Raw genomic sequence first — 22,187 nt, forward strand, 5'->3', positions numbered from 1 at the left:
TCTGGAGAGGGTCCAGAGAAGGGCAACCAGGATGATTAAGGGAATGGAACATCTCTCGTATGAAGAGAGGCTGAGCGAGCTGGGCCTGTTTTCTCTGGAGAAGAGACGGCTCAGAGGGGATATGATTAACATGTATAAGTTCAGGAAGGGAGAATGCAGGGAGGAAGGGGACAGGCTGTTCTCACTGGTGGCCAGCGATAGGACGAGGGGTAATGGCCAMAAACTGAAGCATAAGAAGTTCCGTCTCCAGGTGAGGAGSAACTTCTTTACTGTTAGGGTGACAGAGCAGTGGAACAGGCTGCCCAGGGAGGTTGTGGAGTCTCCTACTCTGGAGGTCTTCAAAACCCGCCTGGATGCCACCCTGTGCCACATGCTGTAGGTGTGCCTGCTTGAGCAGGAAGGTTGGACTAGATGATCTGTAGAGGTCCCTTCCAACCTTAAATATTCTGAAATATTCTGAAATCTGTTTGGGAGGATTCTGACCAGGACACACATGCCAATGAGTGATAAAAGCTAAGGGATAATGTGTATATTTGTATGAAAGTGTACATGTCTGTGTATGTGTACATATGTGTACACATCCATTTTATAAATCAAAAATAATATATCTGATTAACATCTACATCTGATTAATTTAACATCTGAATGATTATATCCTTCACAAAACACCTTAAAGTATACTGCTCTTTTGTTTTTGAAGTTTTAAGGAATTTATGAGTTTAGTCATCCTAACACATGCTTTATCATGCATGAGATATCCTGACTTCTGTAAAAAAAAAAATAGTTTTTGTGGGACTGGCTAATTTGAGTCATTTTAAAATGCTGTACTTWTTAGGAACTAAAAATAGCTTCAAATTAAGGCATCACTAGTAAACATCATGCACACTGTAAAACTGCCACCACTAAAACTGTTGGACCTGACATCTGGATAAACGCCTAATAGATCAGCTGAAATTTAATGTCTAAAGTGGCAATCAGTAGTTCTTCTAAAATGTAAGCAGGTTTGTATTCTTTCTTCTCCTAAGGGTTTTTGGTTTTGTCTTGCTTTCTCCTCCATGCAGTCCAAAGCCCTTCGGGAAAAATGGCTGCTRCAGGGAATTCCTGCTGGCTCTGCAGAAGAGGAAGAAGCCAGAAGGAGGCAGTCAGAAGAGGATGAGCTGAAGGTCAAAAAGCTGGAAGAAAACATACACAGGTATGGGTAGTTGTATGCTTTGCCTAAAATAACGCAGCTAAGGTGAGAGTCCTTCCTAATCCCCCAGCATCCATCTAGTAACCGAGGTCTGGGAAAAGTGCAAGAGCCAAGCAAATATGCCATGATAGTGTGAGCAGGATTTTTCTTCCAGACAGCTGCTACCTGCAAGGTAGAACCACAGTGGTATCTTTGCACTTTGATGGGTTTTTCACATGTAGGGTCTAAGAAGGGTTTGAGGTCCTCCTTCAGATGCATCTGCACAACATTCAGGAGATTCTCCATTGCTTTAACACTCTTACAGCCAAAAGGGGTTTGTGGCACTCTTTTTCACTCACTTTTCACTGGTGCAAATGCAATAGCATAGATATTTCAGTTTAACCCACTGCAAAAAGCAATAGCATAGATCAAACAGCTACTTCTTTCAAGTTTTGATTTTTKTTTCCAAGCTTCCCATTACATGTTGACAGGTTTGTCCTCCTTTCTCRTATTTTTATTTCTTTTGCTCCAAATAATGGGATGTAAAGCACCTAAGGAGAGTATTTTTATACCTCACAGAACAAACTCCAGAGCTTTTTATATTTAGAGGTTCTGAATCTGGCAGAAGACTTGGAGAAGTTTGGTCATATTTGGGCTCACAGCTTTTGCATGTGTGCCAGGTTGGGAGAAAAAATAAAAAAGAAAAAAACAGAACCAACAGTCCAAGGGTTGAAGCGTTAGCCAAAGACTTCATGAACTTGGCTTGCCTTAAGCCAATTTCTTCTGAAATTTCTTGAAGACATCATTACAAACTTTTTTTCAGGGATATATATAGGCAGACACTATGAGCTTGCATGACACTAACCAGCTCCTACATGAATGTGAGAACTGTCTCACACTACTGCTCTGTGTCATTTTATTCCTACTAATTAAACCTAATCTGAGAATAWTTATCGTTCTTTTAAAACTGTGGTGAAGTAAGAGAACATATCTTTTGAAAATAATTTCATATCTTACCTGATGTCTTTACACCTTAAATTAATGAACTAGCTGGAAGAAGCACTTGGATTCAAGCTCACAATTATATAATTTAATACATACTTCCTTTGGTGCCAGACACTGCAAGGTGCTAAGCACTTTGACCAGGCAGATTTGTCAAGGCAAATGTTTGAGCACGTGCTGCATTTTAATGTGTGCACCACCAAAAAAAAGTACAAAACCTACATGATTATAAGCTCTGCTTAATCAGTTCAGAGTGCTTAGTGCATTGCAGGATGAAAGTCCATGCAAAATATTTGTATTTTTGTCCCAATGGTTTAATTTTTTTTTCCCTTAACCACAATCTTGACATAAAGTCATGAAATATTTGGAAGTAAAGGAGCCCTCTTCTGCTAAGGCTGCCTGCCTATGGCAGTTCAGGTGCTTGGTAATGAATTGAAAAGGCATTTTTTTGACTACTTTATTGTCATGCTTAACTTTTCTGGCATATTTCCAAAGAAAATCCCAAGACTATAATCTAGTATCTTAATTTAGATGAGGCAATACTGCATCTGGGCACTAAAAGGAGATCTCAAGAGGAGATGTGACTGTTYGATTCCAGTTTACATCCTTGGCAAGTTGACTCATTCAAACAGATCCCCTCAAGATAGACTGAGACTGTAAAGGGTAGGAGGAGGAGTGCAAAAAAGATGGCAGATATGCCATATCTGGAGGAGTAATGCAGGATGAACTCACCACGCAGGGACTTACTGGCTGCCTGCACATCCTGTATCTGTATCTGTATCCTGTACCCAAAAGAGAGACAAAGGGGAGAATTACAGGGGGTTGTGYATGTTAACTTATGCAGAGTCCAAATGTTAGTGGGCTGCCACAGAAGAACAGGTCCCCAGTGCAGTCCTTCCCTCCCCTCTTGTCTCAGAACATCCCATCTGGGTTCCAAAGACCAGTTTCTTCTGCCCAGTGGAAGTGCTTTGGAAGATGATTTTCTTCTGCCACTGCGAGTTTGTCACACGAATGTGCTTGGCACAGGAGAGAGATCAGTTTTTGTTGGCAAGACAGACAAAGCCAGTAGGTTTGGCAAACTAAGCAAAAGATGACAGTGAGAAAATCAAAGGAAATACTGGTTGGCACCAGGTGAATGTTCATGGATGAGAAGGAAGATTTGCGTAGGCCAGTGTTCTCTGGAGGTAAATAAAATATCTCTACCTTGGGAAGTATTAGAGCTAGCTACAGGTTTGTATATGGTTTGAAGGCCCTTAGGAATGTTCAGTATTCCTTTTTCTGATTTACTTTCTAAGTGAGCTTCCTGCTAAACTAAGGCCTCGTGMAAAATGTACTCATGCTTGTGATGTTTATCCTTGAGCTAGTGTAACCAGTTCTTGTCTATATGGGAGCTGTTTGACTTCATCTTGGGCAACAAAATGCATGAATGCACAGACTGCAGTTAATTTATTAGCCTTCCATGTTATCATGATACAAGAAATCATAGAACGTTGCTTTTAGCCTGCAAGTGTGTATGCATATGGATGAACTTACACATGAGTAACTATAATCATTTAATAAGCTCACTCATCTGCAAAAGCATCTAGAAGAGGAATGTCTGCATTAGTCAGCATTTCTGTACACCTCATCCCGAGTGACTGAGAAGATATAYGCACCATAGAAAAAAACTATGCAGAAGAGTACATAAAAAGAACTCAATATAAATCATCAAATACTATCATATGCAACCCTGTGCCACGTGCTCTGGGTGTCCCTGGCTGGAGCAGGGGGGTTGGACTAGATGATCTCTAGAGGTCCGTTCCAACCTCAAYCATTCTGCGATTCTGTGATTATAAAYAGTGCTGGTGATATCTAGAATTAGCTTAGAATTTTAGAAGCATTAAGAGCAATAGAAACAGTCTTTGACCCCAAAAGTGTAAAGTGGAAATGGCAAATAAGCAGTGTTGAAGGAAGTCTGTTCCTGGACTCTAGTCTACAGTCATGCTTATCTAACCTCTGATTTCAGAATAAGACTTAGGCTGTTCTATGCAAAAAATGCTGGTGTTCTGTCTTGCATTACTTTAAGAAACCAGTAGAGCCTGTGGTCTTCACAGGGTCATTGGACTCTTTATTCAACACTGACCTAGTTTTAAACAATCTGAAAATCTGCCAGCAGAGGTGAGGTTCGAAAGCCATTGCTGCATTGTGAGATTCCTGGCTGGGAGGCTGGTTATACCATCATAAATGTGGTACAGCACAGCCCAAAGTGGATTTACAGGTCTTTTAGAAGAAACCATCCTGAGTTGTAGAGAAGTTTTTATGTTAATGTGTTTCTTATTGTTCTCATAAAGATCCCGAGTCATTTCTGCAGTTCTCTCTCGTTGCCACACCATGAGAATGTGTCCTCCTGTTTCCTGCAAYTCCTTCAGATTCTGAGTGAATAATACCAAAATTAACAGGTTAACACAAAACATTTCCCTCCCTTCGATTCTCTGTGATCACAAACCTGAAACGTACAGCATTGGTACAGATATCTACAGAACTTCCACAGACACATCTTTGATTATTCACTGTAGGTGAAATAAGCACTGAAATGTATTGTATGCCTCCCGTGGTTATTTTTATCCTATGACAGTCTGTTATTTTGCAGCAGTGAATGGAAAGTTGGCATTCGACATCTGGGTATTAACAGACAGCACTCAGAGAGCGGAGCAGCCCACCCACAGCCTGCTGTTCCTTCTCAGCATTTGAAAGGCTTCTAAAATTATTTTGTTTTACTAGATTACATTATAGTATTTGCTGGCGGCCTGTGTTTACTACAGAAGGTGAAGAGTTTTTGTTTCTCTGAAACTTTCACACAATGTGCCAACATAAAAAAAAAACTCTGTGAAATATTTCCTTACTTGATGACCAGCACCAGCATGAAATAGCAGGGCTGTATGGGGCTATCATAAACACACAGGATTTTCACAAACTGCAAGAGATGGGGGTGCTTTTTATATGAATTTCATGATCGCCATTACCAGTTTTATTGAAGTTGTGCTCTTGGGGAAAAAAAAACTCATTGTTTCCTCAGTATCCTCAGTAAATCCTTGGTAAAGTGGCATATTCTCCGAGGAATCAAAGGAGCTACATCTGCTTACGCTGCCTGAGGAGGTGCCCACCGGCTCAAGGGGACACAAGTTGCAGCAGCTCCTTCTGCTCAGCCAGCAGAGCTGGCTTTTGGCACATGCGAGCCAGACAACTTAAAGCAGAGGGTTTTAAGAGGAACTCCACACAACACACACKGTTTTGGAGAAACAGGAGAGACCTTTCAGCAGATGCACTCATGCTTTCCACAGTATTTGGCACTTTGACAGCTCTTTGGGGTGAAACACTGAAGCCGTGGCCAAGGGCATGTGTGCCTCTGCCCTTTACTTGGAGCTGCTCAAGTGTCAGGCACACGGAGTAGTTAGCACTTGGAAAAGCCCTTTGGGGTTATGGAGGGCTTCACCCAGGAGGTGCAAACATTGTACAATGAGCCGTGTTTGTGCTCCCTCCTGGAAACTGATTTTTCTCAGTGCTCTCCTAAGAAGGGAAAGCTCTGAGCTAATGATAGAAAGGACAGGCCTATGCATAGGAGTGTAGTTCAAGAGCTCTTCCCTGGGAYGAACACACATTTTTGCTGACAGCTGGCATCTGTTTTGATGTGGGTGAGTGGTAGATAAATGCAGAAACTCACTGCTTCCCAGCAGCTAATATCTCAGACTGCTGTGGTGCAGTCTTTAGATATTTTAGATGTTTTGAAAGCATCTTTGAGATCTGTTGAAGTGAAAAATGCCTATGTTATGCCTTACAGAACAAGAGCAACTTGTAGTAAAGAAAAGCACTTACCTTAGAGACCAAGAGAAGCCTTGTTAGCCTACACAGGAGACATAGGAGGCATGAAGAGACATCTCTGGGGCAAAAGGTGTCTTGGTTGGACAAGGCTCTCTGTTGTTCTACTGTGCTCAATTTATGTCCAGTTACAATATATAAGGCTGGAGCCCCAGTCTAGATGGAGGCAGATCCAATCTGGAGTGAAACATTTCCGAAGCTGGCAAAATTGTTCTCTGCTTGCATTAGTATAATTGTATTTTCCACTTAAATACTCGTATTTGGGTATTATCAGAAATACTGGGATAGGTTCAGAAGAGAAATCTCTCTGAGATGCAGAATACAAATCTCATTATTGCASTATCTTATTAATAGATACTAAGTGCTTGACAGAACTATGGTGCTAGCTGGAATCCCATTAAAATCTGTTCTCTTGTAGAGTTCAGCAAATACATGCATGTTGTTCAGCTGCCCTGACTACTGCTGATGACTGCTGTTTCTTAATGATTTTCCCTTCTCCTGGTGTCTATTTTTTTAATTTCTTTCTGATGCTACAGTTTGTTTCCTCTTCTTTTTCCCAAGATCAAAATCTCAGCATGTCTCAGACTAGAAACTCTGACTGTACCTCATTCTGTCTTGGAACTGGCACTAATATTTTTTGCAYGATGGAGAGGGCGATAAAGAGAGCACACGATAGATGTGAGTGCACTGCTTCAAAGAAAGGGATCATCTAATGTCAGAACCCACTACTCAGATCTCCCCAAAGGCAGCCAGTGCAAATCCAGGACCATAAGGTGCCATAATGCTCTCCTTAACAAGGTGCTCATCAACTTCACTTTAGTCTGAGCTTCCAAAGAGCTCAATTTAATTAATTGAACTATTACTGTAGTGGATGATAGTGAAGAGAACTGAATGTCATCCACTGTATGGTRCACATGAGCATGAGTGTCAGGTATAATGGGAACGTTGTTTATCCGGCACTTCGGGTTTGTGTCAAGGTGCCATACAAATCTACAGATGGGCTTCTGGATCAGCCTCCAGAACAAAATGTCCAAGCAGGACTGAACATGAACATGAAACAGCCACGTCGGAAGAGTTAAATATCAGAAATGTTTTGTCTCCTCACAGCTCTCCAAATTCTGCTTGCCTTATGAGGAAAGATCAGTCTTTCTGCACAGGGGCAGCTGTTCATCCCAAGCCTTGTGCCTGCTTCTCAGCTAAGACTGGTCAATATCAGAGCTTATCTGCTGAAGCTGCACAAATTCCAATTTTGGCAGCCCCTAAGGACTGTGGTTTCCAAAGCAGCATATCTTCTACATCCCATAAAGCTTCTGCCTGCTCTGGGGTGTGTTTCACATGTGCTACATTTCTTAGGAAAACAGAGAACYAAGCAAAACAAGGCAAAAGGCTTCAACAACAGGACATCTTAGATTTCCAGAGGATCCTCTTCTGCACTATGGTTAGAGAATTACTTAGAACTTCTAGAGTGATTCCAGAAAATGCATTAAAAATGGCTGGTTTGCAACTAGGTTGGAGGTTTTTACATTTGGTATAACATATTTAGATGCAGCACTAACATAAAAATAACAACAATACCAGTGAAACCAACAATCTTGCCTAAGTTTTGGAACTTAGCTCACACCTAAAATATCAGAATGACATGCCAGTACTTTAATAGTTATTCAAGTGTTGATATTATGAATAGAGAAGCAGCTATCTCCTTCTCTGGAGATGTTCAAAACCTGCTTGGACACAATCCTGTGCCACATGCTGTAAGTGACTCTGCATGTACAGGGAGGTTGGACTAGATGATCTTCAAAGGCCCCTTCCAAATGATTGCCATTTTTTTCTTATTATTTAACAATGTCTAAACATCTTATGAGTAGGGCAAAAGGACAGCATGTTCTACCTGAACACAAATATCCTATAAGGTATCTGTACCACATACTAAAAGCATGGTTTTGAGGGAAAATACGAAASAAATCACAAAGGTCCATCTCCACATGTCCAGGAATTTAGATCTCAAGTGTTCCTAACACCTCATCCATGCCAGTATGTTATACAGTAAGAGACACATTCACAGAATCACAGATTCACAGAATGTTTAAGGTTGGAAGGGACCTCTAGAGATTATCTAGTCCRACCTTCCTGCTCCAGCAGGSACACCCAGAGCACGGGGCACAGGGCGGCATCCAGGTGGGTTTGGAAGACCTCCAGAGAAGGAGACTCCACAGCCTCCCTGGGCAGCCTGTGCCAGGGCTCKGKCACCCTCACAGTAAAGAAGTTCCTCTTCACATGCAGATGGAACTTCCTGTGTTGCAGTTTGCACCCATTACCCTTTCTCCTGTCCCTGGCCACCACTGAGCAGAGCTTGGCCCCTTCTTCCCTACATTCTCCCTTCATGAACTTATACATGTTAATCAGATCCCCTCTCAGCCTTCTCTTCTCCAGAATAAACAGGCCCAGCTCACTCAGTCTCTCCTCATACGAGAGAYRCTCCAGTCCCTTAATCATCTTGGTTGCTCTCCGCTGGACCCTCTCTAGAAGCTCCATGTCCCTCTTGTCCTGGGGAGCCCAGAGCTGCCCCCARTGCTCCAGGTTTGGCCTCCCCAGAGCTGAGCRGAGGGGCAGGATCCCCTCCCTSCCCCTGCTGCCAACATCCTCCTCATGCAGCCAGGAGCCCATTGGCCTYCTTGSCCACRAGGSCACTGCTGCCTCATGGGCAACTTGGTGTSCACCAGGACTCCCAGGTCCCTCTCTGCGGAGCTGCTCTCCAGCAGGTCAGCCCCTAATCTGTMCTGGTGCCTGGGGTTATTCCTGCCCAGGGGCAGGACCCTGCACTTGTCCTTCTTGAAGTTCGTGAATTCCCTCTCTGCCCAACTCTGTGTTACACTATGTTATACTCTATATTATATTATACTCTGTCTATATATTATAATCTCTATTACACTAATAGAACACAGAAAAGGAAATAAAAACATAGAAAAAATTGCTCATATATCTTGCTTAAAGTCATACAAGAGGCCACATGCGAGTAAGGGTGATTACCCAAGAATAATCTGGGGACTTCAACCTGCTATCRCTAATTTCTCACTATTGGCAATTCCAAGGGTCATTCTGCACCACTTAAATGAGTTGAGGTATCCCGGACAAAAAGCATCCTCTTTCACACTAATTTTCAATTTTATATTATCCTGCTGACATACTGTAGATGCTTAAAAGCTTGTTTTTGGTTTTTTTTTTTCCCCAACATGTTTTCCAGTAGACAGGTGGTTACTCTGAGCCAAAATAATTTCTGCTAATAGAGCTTATTCCAGTTAAATGATGCCTGGGGTTATTCCTCCGCAGGTGCAGGACCCTCCACTTGTCCTTATTGAACCTCATGAGGTTCCTCTCTGTCCAAGTCTCCAGCCTGTCCAGGGCCCTAGCAAGGTTAGGCCAGGCTAGCTAAGCAACACATAAGTGCAAACACRTGCATCCAGAGAAGACACCACCACTGTTTTGGGCCTATTCTCTTCTTCCCCCTTCTCCCTCTGTTTGGGAGGTTCTCTTGACTCTCTTTTCCCAAAGACTTGGATCCTAGATAAGACATCCTACCTAAGTGTGAGCATTTAAGTAAACATAAAGGGCATTTTCTCCTTTAGACCTCACAGGGTCCATGAAGGGACACCATCACCTCCAGGGCCTGTAAGCCCATCGCCTTCCCTTGAACATAAACACTCAGTTTATGTTCATCAGTTCTAAGTGCCTGAAATAAAAAAGGATGAATCTAAGCCTCCTGCACAAGCCCCACACTGGGGCCTCTGGCTGCTACAGAAATGTAAACAGTCATTAATAACCATTAATATTGTATGTAGTCCATTATGCCTTCGTATACTTGAGGTGCCTGCCCACTCCCTCCTAGTAATAGTCAGCAYTTAGGTGCCTCTCTGCGGATCTGAGCAAGCTCTTAGTAGGCATCAGTGCAGCTGGAGGAGCAGCAAGATGCAGCATGCAGGGCTACCTAGCAGGCATTGCAAAGCCTCCCTTTCAAAATCAGCACTTGGAGAAGCATCTGAGATTCTCTGTGTGTTTTTTAGCCACTGCAGTATGTAATTTGTAAGAAAAAATATACGAAAAACAAAATGCAAATCACAGCTGGTGGTCCACAGAAGACAAAGACTGGATGTGAAATCTGTAGATTGATAAGAAAGGGGCAGCTGTTACCGATTTTACTGAGTAAGTTGAAGGAAAAAGAAAAGCCTCAAGGACGTATACTTAGGAGTGGAGACTAGACTGTTGGCACACATGAAATGGTCTCTGTAGAACAGCAAAATGAGTAGTAACAGGGAACCTCCGTGCGCTGGAAAAATGCTTGGAGCCATCCAAGAATATAATGCATGAATGATATGGTCAAATCAACAATGAAGGACATTCAGAGCACTCAGATCAGCATGTTACAAATGTAAGACATGCTCACAGCCCTGTACAAATATGGGCTTCATAGGATCAAGTGATATATGACTCCATAGTGTAAGTCATGAAGGAATCAGGTCCCAGAGCCAGACTGTTTTAAGAACCCAAGCTGAAAATTTGACTTGGTATGACAGATGTGCAGAGAGGCAATGAAACAGATAAAGATAGAAAGAGAGTAATAAGTGGAGACAACTTGAGGCATTAAAGAACTAAGGGGCATGGATAAAAAGTTTGACTTGTATAGTATCTTCTGTGACCTGTTCTAATTCTCACATGTGAGAAAGAACTTGACAAGGATGTCAAGAGGGCTGCTGTGCATAGAAAAAACAGGAGGAATCTAACACATTTTTCAAAGTCACCAACACAGATTATGCATTCAAGGCTGGTAGAACAGATCTTTAGCATTAATTCATAACCTGTGCCATTGCCATACAGAGGTATAGTTGCAACTCCTGAATAAACGGCCTATTGTAAAGCTTGATCAGCAAGCAGCTGGAGGGGGATATGACTTTAAAATGCGACTAGTAACTAGTAGTCTATGCAGATGATTAYAAATGGGAGGGAAGTCCCCATTTATAAGACACTGTAGTCAAAGTTGGAATATATCYACATTTTCCTTAGAAGTCCTTCAGCTAATGAAGACCACCATACAAGGAGTCATAGCTACAAGGCAGTGAAATAAATGTATGTACTGCAATGGCTAGCCTAGATGATACYACCTATGTAAAAGAAACTATGGACAAGAGTTTGAAATACACCATGTATCAGTCTGCTGGGGCTGGAACAGGGATCTGCATTTCCTTCTCTCCTTATGTAGCTGACCTYGGTCTGCTCCATCAGGAAACATTCCCCTGAATAGAGTGCCCAAATCCTTAAAGAASAGCACAGGTCAAAAATAAATCACCTAGTGAAGAAAAGATTGGAACAGATGAACTAACTGGACTAACTGAATCTGACTAACTAAATCAAGTAAGATAGACATTTAAAAGAGTCATAAAAACATATTGTAGATTGTAACTGAATTAGAAAACCAGAGGAAAAAATAACATGCTCATGATATCCCATGCTGAGCAAAAATCATTCAGACCTTCATGTGAAAGACTGTTAAATTATGCTTACTCTGTACTTTCTTAATAATATAGCTACACCAGCAAAACTTCCCTTTGTAGATTTAGTGTTTGTCAGCAAAAAGTATAGACATTTAACTGAAATAAGCTCTAWTAGCAGAAATTATTTTGGCTCAGAGTAACCACCTGTCTACTGGAAAACATGTTGGGGAAAAAAAATAGCTTTTAAGCATCTACAGTATGTCAGCAGGAWAATATAAAATTAAAAACTAGTGTGAAAGAGGATGCTTTTTGTCCAGGACACCTCAGCTCATTTAAKTGGTGCAGAATGACCCTTGGAATTGCCAATAGTGAGAAATYAGYGATAGCAGGTYGAAGTCCCCAGATTATCCTTGGGTAATCACCCTTACTTGCATATGGGCTCTTGTATGACTTTAAGCAAGATATATGAGCAATTTTTCTATGTTTCTATTTCCTTTTCTGTGTTCTATTAGTGTAATAGAAATTATAATATATAGACAGAGTATAGAGTATAACATAGTGTAATACCGAGTTGGGCAGAGAGGGAATTCACGAAGCTCAACAAGGACAAGTCCAGGGTCCTGCMCCTGGGCAGGAATAACCCCAGGCACCAGKACAGAYTMGGGCTGACCTGCTGGAGAGCAGCTCCRCAGAGAGGGACCTGGGAGTCCTGGTGGACACCAAGTTAKCCATGAGGCAGCAGTGCCCTCGTGGCCAAGAAGGCCAATGGGMTCCTGGCTGCATGAGGAGGATGTTGGCAGCAGGGGGAGGGAGGGGATCCTGCCCCTCTGCTCAGCTCTGGGGAGGCCAAACCTGGAGCACTGGGGGCAGCTCTGGGCTCCCCAGGACAACACGGATGTGGAGCTTCTAGAGTGGAGGGCAACCAAGATGATTAAGGGTCTGGAGCATCTGTCTTATGAGGAAAGACTGAGTGAGCTGGGCCTGTTTATCCTGGAGAAGCAAAGGTTGAAAGGAGATGTGATCAATATGTGTAAGTACATGAGAGGAGAATATAGGGAGGAAGGGGCCAAACTCTGCCTGGTGGTGGCCAGGGACAGAACAAGAGGGAAGGGGTACAAATTAAAACATAGGCAGTTCCATCTGCTTGTGAGGAGGAACTTCTTTCCTGTGAGGGTGCCAGAGCCCTGGCACAGRYTGCCTAGGGAGGCTGTGGAGTTTCCTTCTCTGGAGTCTTCCAAACCCGCCTGGATGCCRCCCTGTGCCCCATGCTCTGCGTGTCCCTGCTGGAGCAGGGGGTTGGACTGGATGATCTCTAGAGGTCCCTTCCAACCTTAACCACTCTGTGATTCTGTTTAGTATACCTTTTCCCACACTTTTAGCATACTTGAGACTGAGATTTTGGGGGTGAGAACTGCTTCTCATTGCATTTAAGAGAACATCATTAGTTCCACTTAAATATGCTGAATGTTATCACATCAAAGGCTTAGGGAAGAGCACTGTGCTGTCCTCAGTGTTCTTCTGACTTGACTGAGGGTCTCTGCWGTTTATGAGCACACCTGGAATGGGCTCAGAAATGCTGTCCTAAATTTAGGAACACATTTCAGGCAGCAGCTGCTGCAGAGCAGTAACATGTCACCAGCAGAGCTTCATCTCTCTGGCAGCATGCAGATCGGGAAACCAGAGATCCCCATTCACCCTTTTAAATACCATTTCAGATGGGTTGCTTGAGGCCAGGCATTGATCTGGTCGCACACARTCAAGCCTGCTATTCACAAGATACTCCAAGGATTTTGGCCGGAGGATCAAGCTGATACCATTCCTAACTTAGGGAGAGATTTGTCACGTCTGTTACACTCACATTCCCATTTCTTTGCAGTAGGATTTTAAGAGCTGTTGACAAGAAGAAAAAAAAAATTCTCCCTGTCTAAGGCCAGCAAAATAACATTACAATTTTGGGAAAGGTTGTAGCAGGAGACTATCCAAGGCATGAAGCTGCCACAGGCATTGAACATGTACACATGTACATGCAATCCCTAAACACGCAATGGGAACACCCCTGCCCTTGAGTTCCTACCCTGTTGGGATTAACAGAGAGGGAGGAACATGTGGTGAACATCCCTGGGACTCAGCATGAGAAAAATACAAGAGTTTACTGCGCCAAGATGACTGCAACCAACACTTACCTGTATCACCTGCAGAAAGTAATTTCATGAGCAAATACCCTACAGACAAGAAAAATCCTGTAATTCTCTGCTCTTTGCCACTCACAGCAGCTTGACAAATATGCAGTATCAATCATTCTGAAAGCTGTGCTATGTGACCTCAAAACCTACAGTGTTTTCCAATTGAAACTATTAGGAAATGTCTTTCCTGATTGTTCAGCATCATGTTTTAAAGATCCTAGYCTGGTCTGCCTTTGGGGCAAGGATGTAGTGGAAACAAGTATCAGTAATACGAAATTTGTTTCACATCAAGATATGAAAATCTCATTGTTCTTAATGAGTTTATTTTTTTCTTAGTTYTTGGTTTCTACACAGAGGACTAGTGCATGGTATAGTCTAAATGACACTACCAAAGGCAATGCAAAACCTCACATGTAACTTAAAGATATGGCTGTGATACCATAGAGTTGTTAGATTAATTCCTTTAAAAAATAATGATGATGAACAGAAACCAAATCCCTACAAAATGAACCGATATCCAACATCTGAGAATCACCCCAAATTACACACATGTGCACACAAGAGACTTGCTCTTGCATTTCATCTTTTGAGGAAAGACAAGCTTTTAAACCTCACCAAAAAGCCCAAAAAAATCATTGTTGCAGCAGATATACAAGAGAGTAAGTGTATGTCAGAATTAAACTGCAACTAAGAAATATCCTTCTGTTTCTCTATGCCTCAACTTTTCCCTCTTGGGCCTGGGACTGTAGCTGACAAATGCTTTAATCTCTACAACAGAAGAACATATATAATAGTCACAACCTGGTGTCCAGGTTTGTAGTGCCAGAGTCCACCAGGAATCCCAAACTAATTTCTTGCCTAAATTGTAGGTCATTACATTCTAGCTGTGCGTTTGCTGCTGCGTTACATTTTGTGCGTGCTTGTTCGACTCTTTACACATTCCAAAGGAAGAAGGAAAACAAAATATCCACGTTTTCAAATTGTAAGTGGAAGTGGAGGACAGAAGTTTGTCATGTTTTTCTCGGGTACTGGAACCACCTGCTTAAATAAACAGTGCAAYAAATGAACATATTCAGCCAAAGGGATGACTCTTGCATCCCTTGACTCCCTGTAGTGCACACTGTGCTGGGGCAGGTGTCCCAGCAAGGGGACCATGACCTTCCTCGAGCACARGAATCACTTCATGCAGGACAGGAACTCTGGATCTTCTTCACTAAATTCTGAGCTCTTTTACTTCATTGAAGCCTTTTGAATTTGTCTTGTTACAAGTGAGGTAATGTGGCAACTCTTTTGGAAAACTGCCAAATCAACAATACTCTTCCACAGGAARGGATGCCAAACAAAAGGCCTGATGCAAAGTAATCTATCTGATATTGCTTCATTATTCCAGGCACTTATTTTTAAGCTGTAATATCTGTAATGAATGCAAAATTACCTCTCCTGAAAATGTCATATCTTGTTAGGAGCACTGGTATTCAAGAGTTCACTCTCACCTTCATTAAGTGGCTTGTCTTACCACTATTGCATCAGTACAGACTGCAAAAACCATACAATCATCTTTAATAAGACAAGGAATGCATTGATATTTTCCCTCTTAACAGCCACTGCTGAGCCACAACATATGCCAAAGGAGGAGATATTTGAACAATCTAATGCAATGACACAGCATTTCTGAAAGGTGATTTTTTTTTGTCCATTATTCTTTGCTTTTAATGGCATTGAACTGAAAATCTTTCAGCACAGTTAGAGTGAAATCTGACATTGCACTGGAAAAGAGGTGGATGGTGTTTAGCAGTCTCTGCCTAAAGTGCTTTTTCATGTATTTGACATGTGCATAGCCTAAATGACTGTGCATGAACAAGGCTGAAATTGGATTTGTAGGTAGGCATTTTTTTTTTTTCTAAACACGAATATCCTTGCTTAAGAGGATAATCATTACGGAATCTATATGTGGCTTGCCATTCACAAGGATGCTTTGAAATATGCAAAAGTATTTATCAGGCATTTCCGTGATAGTAGCCAGACAGATAAACAGCCTGTGGAACACCTTGCTTTAACCCTAAGTTTCCCATTTGAAGATTTCCCACTGAAAAGTTCATGCTGTTCCACATAACTGAAAACGCTTTTTAGAGTGTATATTTCAGAAATTATTATTCTGATCTGAACGTGTGTGTTTTGGACATTGTCCAGTTCTGTGTAATTCTTTGAAGCATTTTCTTCCCTTCACAGGGAAGAGRTTTTGAAATCAGTAGCAGTATTTTGTATCCCTGGTGGAAGGGAAGGTAGCTGAGAACTGCCCAGAGCTTAGAGAACGGTGTTAAGGTGTCTCTTTGCCCTGGGTTGCTTTTGCTGAATCACGGTTTTTACGTGACTGTGAAGACAGGCTTTTGCATAATGATGGGTTCGAAAGTAATGTTTGTCTCCAGATTTTCCTGGAGAGGAAGACTGCAGCTTTTGCTGGATGTAGATCTATGGTTACTACAGCAGGTTCTGCAGGTGGAGGAGTCTTCAAGGAGAACCAAGGTATCAGCAGAGCTACTCCACACTCTCCTGCTGCTGCTTACCTTTCACTAAGCAACTATTCTGCCAAAGCTGGCTACATTTCATATTTCCAAGGATCCCCCACGCCCCATGATCTTGTGCCGTGTACGCTGCTTGGGAGAGGTGCAGAGAGAGCAGCCCGCGCAGCCGTGACTGAGCGCACGGCAGACACGCGGCTGGACGCAGGGAGCTCTGCATGGCGCCCGCGGACCCGCTCTCCCCGCACCGCTGCCCCTGTCCGCTCTCAGCTGCCGCACACGCTCGTGTCTCTGTCTCGGTGCGGGCCGCAGTGGCGGCCGCCATGGCGGCGGGCCGCGGTGCGCGGCTCGCGGCCGCCCTCTGCTGCTGCCTTGCGGCCGCGCGCGCCATGGCGGCGCCGCGCTGCTCCTCCCTCATCTCCCACCGAAGCGGGAGGGTTTCGCGGACACCGGGAACGGCGGAATTGCGGGGTTGGCCGCGGATAAGCGCCCACGGTGCGCGTTTACCCAAGCACACGCATCTTCTGTTGGAAATAGCCGAGATTTGGGGCGTTTTGCACAGTTTGCCACTGCCGACCTGACCGTTAGCTCCCGAGTCCCTCATTCCATCTCCCTGAGGACCCAGAGGGGAGGGATTTGAGAACCCCCTCCCCATATGTCTGGCATATTCACCTTGCATTTCCTTGGTCGTCCTTTCCAAACCCCGAGAGCTGCGCTTTCCAAGCCTCAACCATTCCAGGCCTCAGGAAYAGCCCAGTTAGTGTGAGCATGGCTGGACAGTCTGGGGAAAACAGCAATGCGCCTACCACCCATCTCCCTCCTTTTTATCATAGAATGATAGAATCCTTATGGTTGAAAAAGACTTTTAAGAACATCAGTTCCAACTGTATGCCTCTCAACACCATACCTGTTAAACCATGTCCCTATGTGCCTCATTCCACATTTTTTGAGCGCTGCCAGGGACACTGACTCCACCATGTCCCTGGGCAGCCTGTTCCAATGCTTGTCTCCTCCTGTGTAGGAGAACATCATTCCTCCTGATGTCTAGCCTGAATCTCCCCAGGCACAACTTGAGGTCATTTCCTCTTGTCCCGCTGGTCGTTATCCTGGAGATCACCCCTCACCTCACTACAACCTGCTCTCAGGTAGCTGTAGAGAGCAATGAGGTCTCTCCTGAACCTTCTCTTCTCCAGATTAAATAATTACAACTCCATCAGCTGCCTCTCATGAGGTCTGTGCTCCAGACCCTTCACCAGCTTCATTGCCCTTCTTTGGACACACTCCAGCTACTCCAGCAGATACTGTTTTTTAATTAAGTGGGAGGGAAAAAAGAAAATCTCTCTTCATAATCCAAACTGGCTAGCATTCTTTTAGCATCTCTAATTGCTTATCTAAAAAGAAACCTTGATTTGATTGAGAAAAGAGTACATTTTCTGTTTTACATTACTGTAAAGCAATAAAACTTCCAAGATAYTTTAATTTCGTTAGAAGCTATTCTGGGACTCGGTCATCCTTGTAAAGTTCATCTAACTAGTAACACTACTAGATTTTCAGTAGGAAGAAAGGACACTTTTATAGGAAGAAAACATCATTAAAAGCCCTCATCTAGGAAAAATAAATAAATAATCAGAATCATCTTAACCTCACCTTGCATAGAGAAAAATTTCTTTAGCATCATGACCATTTGAGTTTAGCTAACTATGCACAAAAGCAAGGTTAAAGAATTGTGCACTGGATTAGTCCAGTGGTTAGAACATCCAAAATGAAAAAGAGTAGACAGCCTCTTGAATGACCATGAAATTATAAACTCTACGACTGAAGAAGAGCAAAATTAGAAGAATTTGAGTTTTGTGGATGTCAGAATGCTTGAGAGAATTCATAAATAAAAATTCTGATGAATGGGGAATTTTAGGCATCTGCAGTATATAAGAACACAAGTACAAATTGTCCCAGTACAGAGGAAGATAAGGTGCAGGGGGAGACAGACTACACTAAATCATTCCCTTTTAATTGTACTCAAGCAAAGAAAGAAAAAAAAATTGATAAAAAGCAGAAAATCTCACTTGAGGTGAGTAGCACAGTTATAYAAGGACAAAATCAAAAAGACTGAGAAATGATATGGGAGACTACTAGTGAAGGGTCAGAAGTACAATGAAAGTAATTCTGTGACTACATTAGTGGTAAAAAGAAAGCAAAAGAAATTGATGGTCTTCTGGTCCGTAGAAAGGGCAGACAATGTATATAAATAACACTGAGATGAGTGCTCCTTTTTCTGTTGTTATTAAAAGAGTTTGTTGGTTGCAGTCAAACAACAAATACCATACAAAGTACACAGACAAATTACAATTACAGGGAAAAAAAATTAAAATAAAATAGACAATCTGGAGAATACTTAGAGAAATCAATTTTTAAATCAGTATTTTTGTATTATCTGGGTATGTTGAAATGTCATGTTAATTTTAACAAGGGTACTGGAAAAAGGCAAGTTAGGGACTAGCAGAACAAACAACAAAACTTCAGTATCTCATAGGATTATTTTTGATTATCTAGACTGTCCTCCACAGTAGGACATCTTTAAGGACAGTCTTGACAACAGTTTGATGGGATACTTGAGATGAGGCACTATAGCACCATTTTCTGTACTTCTGTAATTTCTGGGAGAGAGGAAATGCTAATAGGTACATGGAAAGGGAACAAAGAAGTCAGAGTAGGAACTACTTCTGTGTTCTTCTGTCACATAGAAGATACAGACTGTGAAACCAAAACCAGGAAATAAAAATGTGGGGGCAGAGGAAGCCTAATTTCTCCATTATAAGTATTTGTTGCACTTACTCCATCATCACAGTGTAGAATATTTTTGCAAAAGTCTAAGCAGGGAGTCCATGGATTTGTACAGTAAACCAGTGTTTAGGAAGAGCGTTGGCTCTTACAGTTTGGGAAAAAGCCATGTTCTTACACTGCAGGTAAAGAAGTTTCCCTGTGGCAAGGTAGCATTTAAATTTTGGTATGTTACCACAAAATACCTAAAAAGGGTCCCTGCCAGACATGGAACTGCATCAGCTGCTAGTGTGAACTATCCTACCAGTTCCTGACATAACTTGAAATCATAATGGAATTTTCATTTAATTCCCCTTCTGCTTAGTAAATGGCAAAATATTTCTTTGTTGGAGTCAGTCATTCAACATTTTCATTTGAAGACATAAATAAATCTGCTGTTCCCCATTCAAAGCCTCCATGTTATTCTCCAAATAATTTTGTATTGTTAGATTAGCCAGAAACAGACTGCAGATTTTCATCCTTTGTTGTTAGATTTGGAATAGATATCTGTGAAGATGAACAGAAAGCATAAATTTTAGTCTTTGAGAAGGCAGGATGGTGAAAAGCTGAAGCTGTAAATGAAGCTATTGTATAAATTGATGGCTTGAATGTATCAACACTTAAAATTTCCATCTCATAGAAAATCTTGAGCTTTTGGAATTTTCCTTGTCCCAAAAAGAGATGAAAAGTAAATGCTTCAAAATGTTTATGAAGCTGAGTGTTTAATAATATTTGTGTTGACCTCATGGAAACATTTTGATAACATTGAAACATTATCAACATTGCAACTTTAGCARTTTTATCTACTCATAGTTTAAATGATAATGTAAAAAGCAGATGTTTCAGCTTTATTGGAACAAAATATTGAGATAATCTTCTGTCAGATTATGATGAAATAGATAAATTCCCATAAACATTTTGCATTTAATTAAGTAAACATTTCCCAAAGGAATAATACATCTTAGAGGAAATTTTCAACCATATACCATTATTTTCTGGGGCCCTTTAACCCCACAAATGTCAAAGTGGTATGTACTTCTAAACAGAGAGAGGAAAATAATCTATGCTCAGGCAGAYAGAAAGCTATCTCCAGGGTGAAACAACTGCTTGAAATTGCATATGAACTCTGCATAATTGTTTAAGAGCTATCTATCACATTGAAGCTGAAAGGAGAATTAAACAGATATATTTTCTGTCCTAGCAGTTGCTATATATAAACAAGTCTTATGAGTATTGTACTTCTTTTAGGTGGTTTATTGTATCTCTTCATTTCATACCTTCATTCTTCTGCTGTTTAAGAGTGTAGCCAAGAGCATTTTCCAGTCTCTACTACTGACAGAGCATGTTAAACATCCAGAGCAACAGGGAATCTGTTTAGTTTCCTAACCTGTATGGTATTGCAAAGAGGTAATCTTGTCACATGCAGATATGCAGTTCCCCTGCTTCCTGGCTCCTTTTATTCACAGTGGCCGCTTTGTGGCATCCCACCAGGACAGAGTCYGGAGTCGTAGGTGCTCTACATGCTTCACACAAGACAATCCAGCTCCTTAAGTTTGTCACCTAGACACCTAGAAATAGGGTGGTGCTGACGGACCCTGCCTTGCAGCATGGAGGATGTTAGAGTGCACTCTCTACTCCAACACATTAGTCATCCCATTGCACAGACGCATCACAGGTCCCAAAATACACTTTTAACATTCCTGAGTTTTCACTGTGACAGCATTGTGGTCTCCTAAACTGCCAGGTTGGAACAGCCCAGGAACGGATTGTGCATCACAAGGTTTCCGGCCTGCAGAGCAGAAATTTCTGACTGGTTTGGCTTCAGAAACAACTTCTGCCTCTCATTTCCCAAAAGCCAATTTAGTTCAAGGTTGCACACGAATTAACTCTTTTCCTCTGCTTTGTGCTAAGTCCAAGGCAAATCAGTAAGAAAATGTGGCATCTTTAATGTGGACAGAGGAGATGTAGCTTGTCAAGGTTATCAGGTGCATGCATTCCACTGCCTATAAAAGAAGAGGAAAACTGAGCATGAGGTTTCCAGGATGGTCTGGATATAGGTTTGGCAACATGATGGGACGATGCCTGCTTTCTCCAGAGGCTTCTGTGACTGAAATGAAATGAAATGAAATGAAATGAAATGAAATGAAATGAAATGAAATGAAATGAAGTCACCTTTTGTACAACTACAACTGGCTTCCTCCCCTTCCTTGCATTTATTATCTCTAGGATAATGGGTTTGTGCCCAAACTCTTCACTCGCCATTACCTGTTCATCCAGAGTTGAGACAAGCTAAATGCTGGTGCATTTCTTCCATGGAAAATGGCTGTTTTTACAGTCTCCTCTGAGGACATGTGGAAAGGGCCAGCAGCAGCCTGAACCTGCGTCTACTAGCAAATTGAAATTTTACTGTGACATGATGAAGTACTAGCTCTTTGCATGAATTTGTGTTATCTTTGCTACTAGAAGCAAAGTGCTGATTAGAGTGTCCAAAATACAAATAGTTAAATAAAATGCTGTAGCTTAGATCAGCTCATTTTCATGAAATCATGTCAGGATCTCAGACCCAGAGAGTGGGTGGCTATCTGCAGCAGCCAAGCAGCGTCCCTGGGAAGGTTATGTTTTACCGCAGAGAGGTATCCTATGTCCCTAACTTCCTTAGTTAAATCTGGAATAAGGTTCTACATTGTCTAATCTGTTTTCAGTTTGGGGACGCACAGGTCACAGGTCAGAGTGGCATGGGAAGAGGCTGAGCACACAGTGCAGAGCATCAAGGCTGATCATTGAAGACTGCTCTAGCCCTTAGCAGAAGTGACGCATCCTGCCACCATCCCACGCTGCCTGTCAGCAAGCAGAAATCACATCAGGGTGGGTTTGCTGCATCTGTCCCCTGCTTGGGACAGCATCTAGGCATATGTTTATGTTAGAGAGACCTCGGTGCAAGCCCAAAGATGAGCACATTTTGAATGTGCTCCTTAATCAAAATGATTTTAATGAACCAACACCAGAATGAGTATCATCAACATCATCAACATCAGAAAATAACCTCAACCAAATCAAGAATTCTCCAAAAGCCAGCTAGATTCACACCRAACCTTTGGTTTATTTTTTATAAATACTGTGGCTGCATTCAAGGTGGGCAAAAAAAAATTGGAAATCAAGG

General features: G+C 42.2%; 1 protein-coding gene across 1 annotated transcript in view; it reads left to right on the forward strand.

Annotated features, from left to right (window-relative positions):
- The window catches only part of PALM2 (paralemmin 2), a 120,779-nt gene that overhangs the window by 60,536 nt on the left and 38,056 nt on the right, over positions 1 to 22,187 (forward strand). Inside the window, exon 3 of the mRNA XM_026040790.1 lies at positions 1,062 to 1,192. Within this exon, the coding sequence (XP_025896575.1) occupies positions 1,062 to 1,192 (131 nt within the window). The remainder of the gene's footprint in view (positions 1 to 1,061; positions 1,193 to 22,187) is intronic.

This window comes from Nothoprocta perdicaria, unplaced genomic scaffold (genome assembly GCF_003342845.1).
Source record: "Nothoprocta perdicaria isolate Ctin4 unplaced genomic scaffold, notPer1 scaffold_266, whole genome shotgun sequence".
NCBI classification, from domain to species: domain Eukaryota; kingdom Metazoa; phylum Chordata; class Aves; order Tinamiformes; family Tinamidae; genus Nothoprocta; species Nothoprocta perdicaria.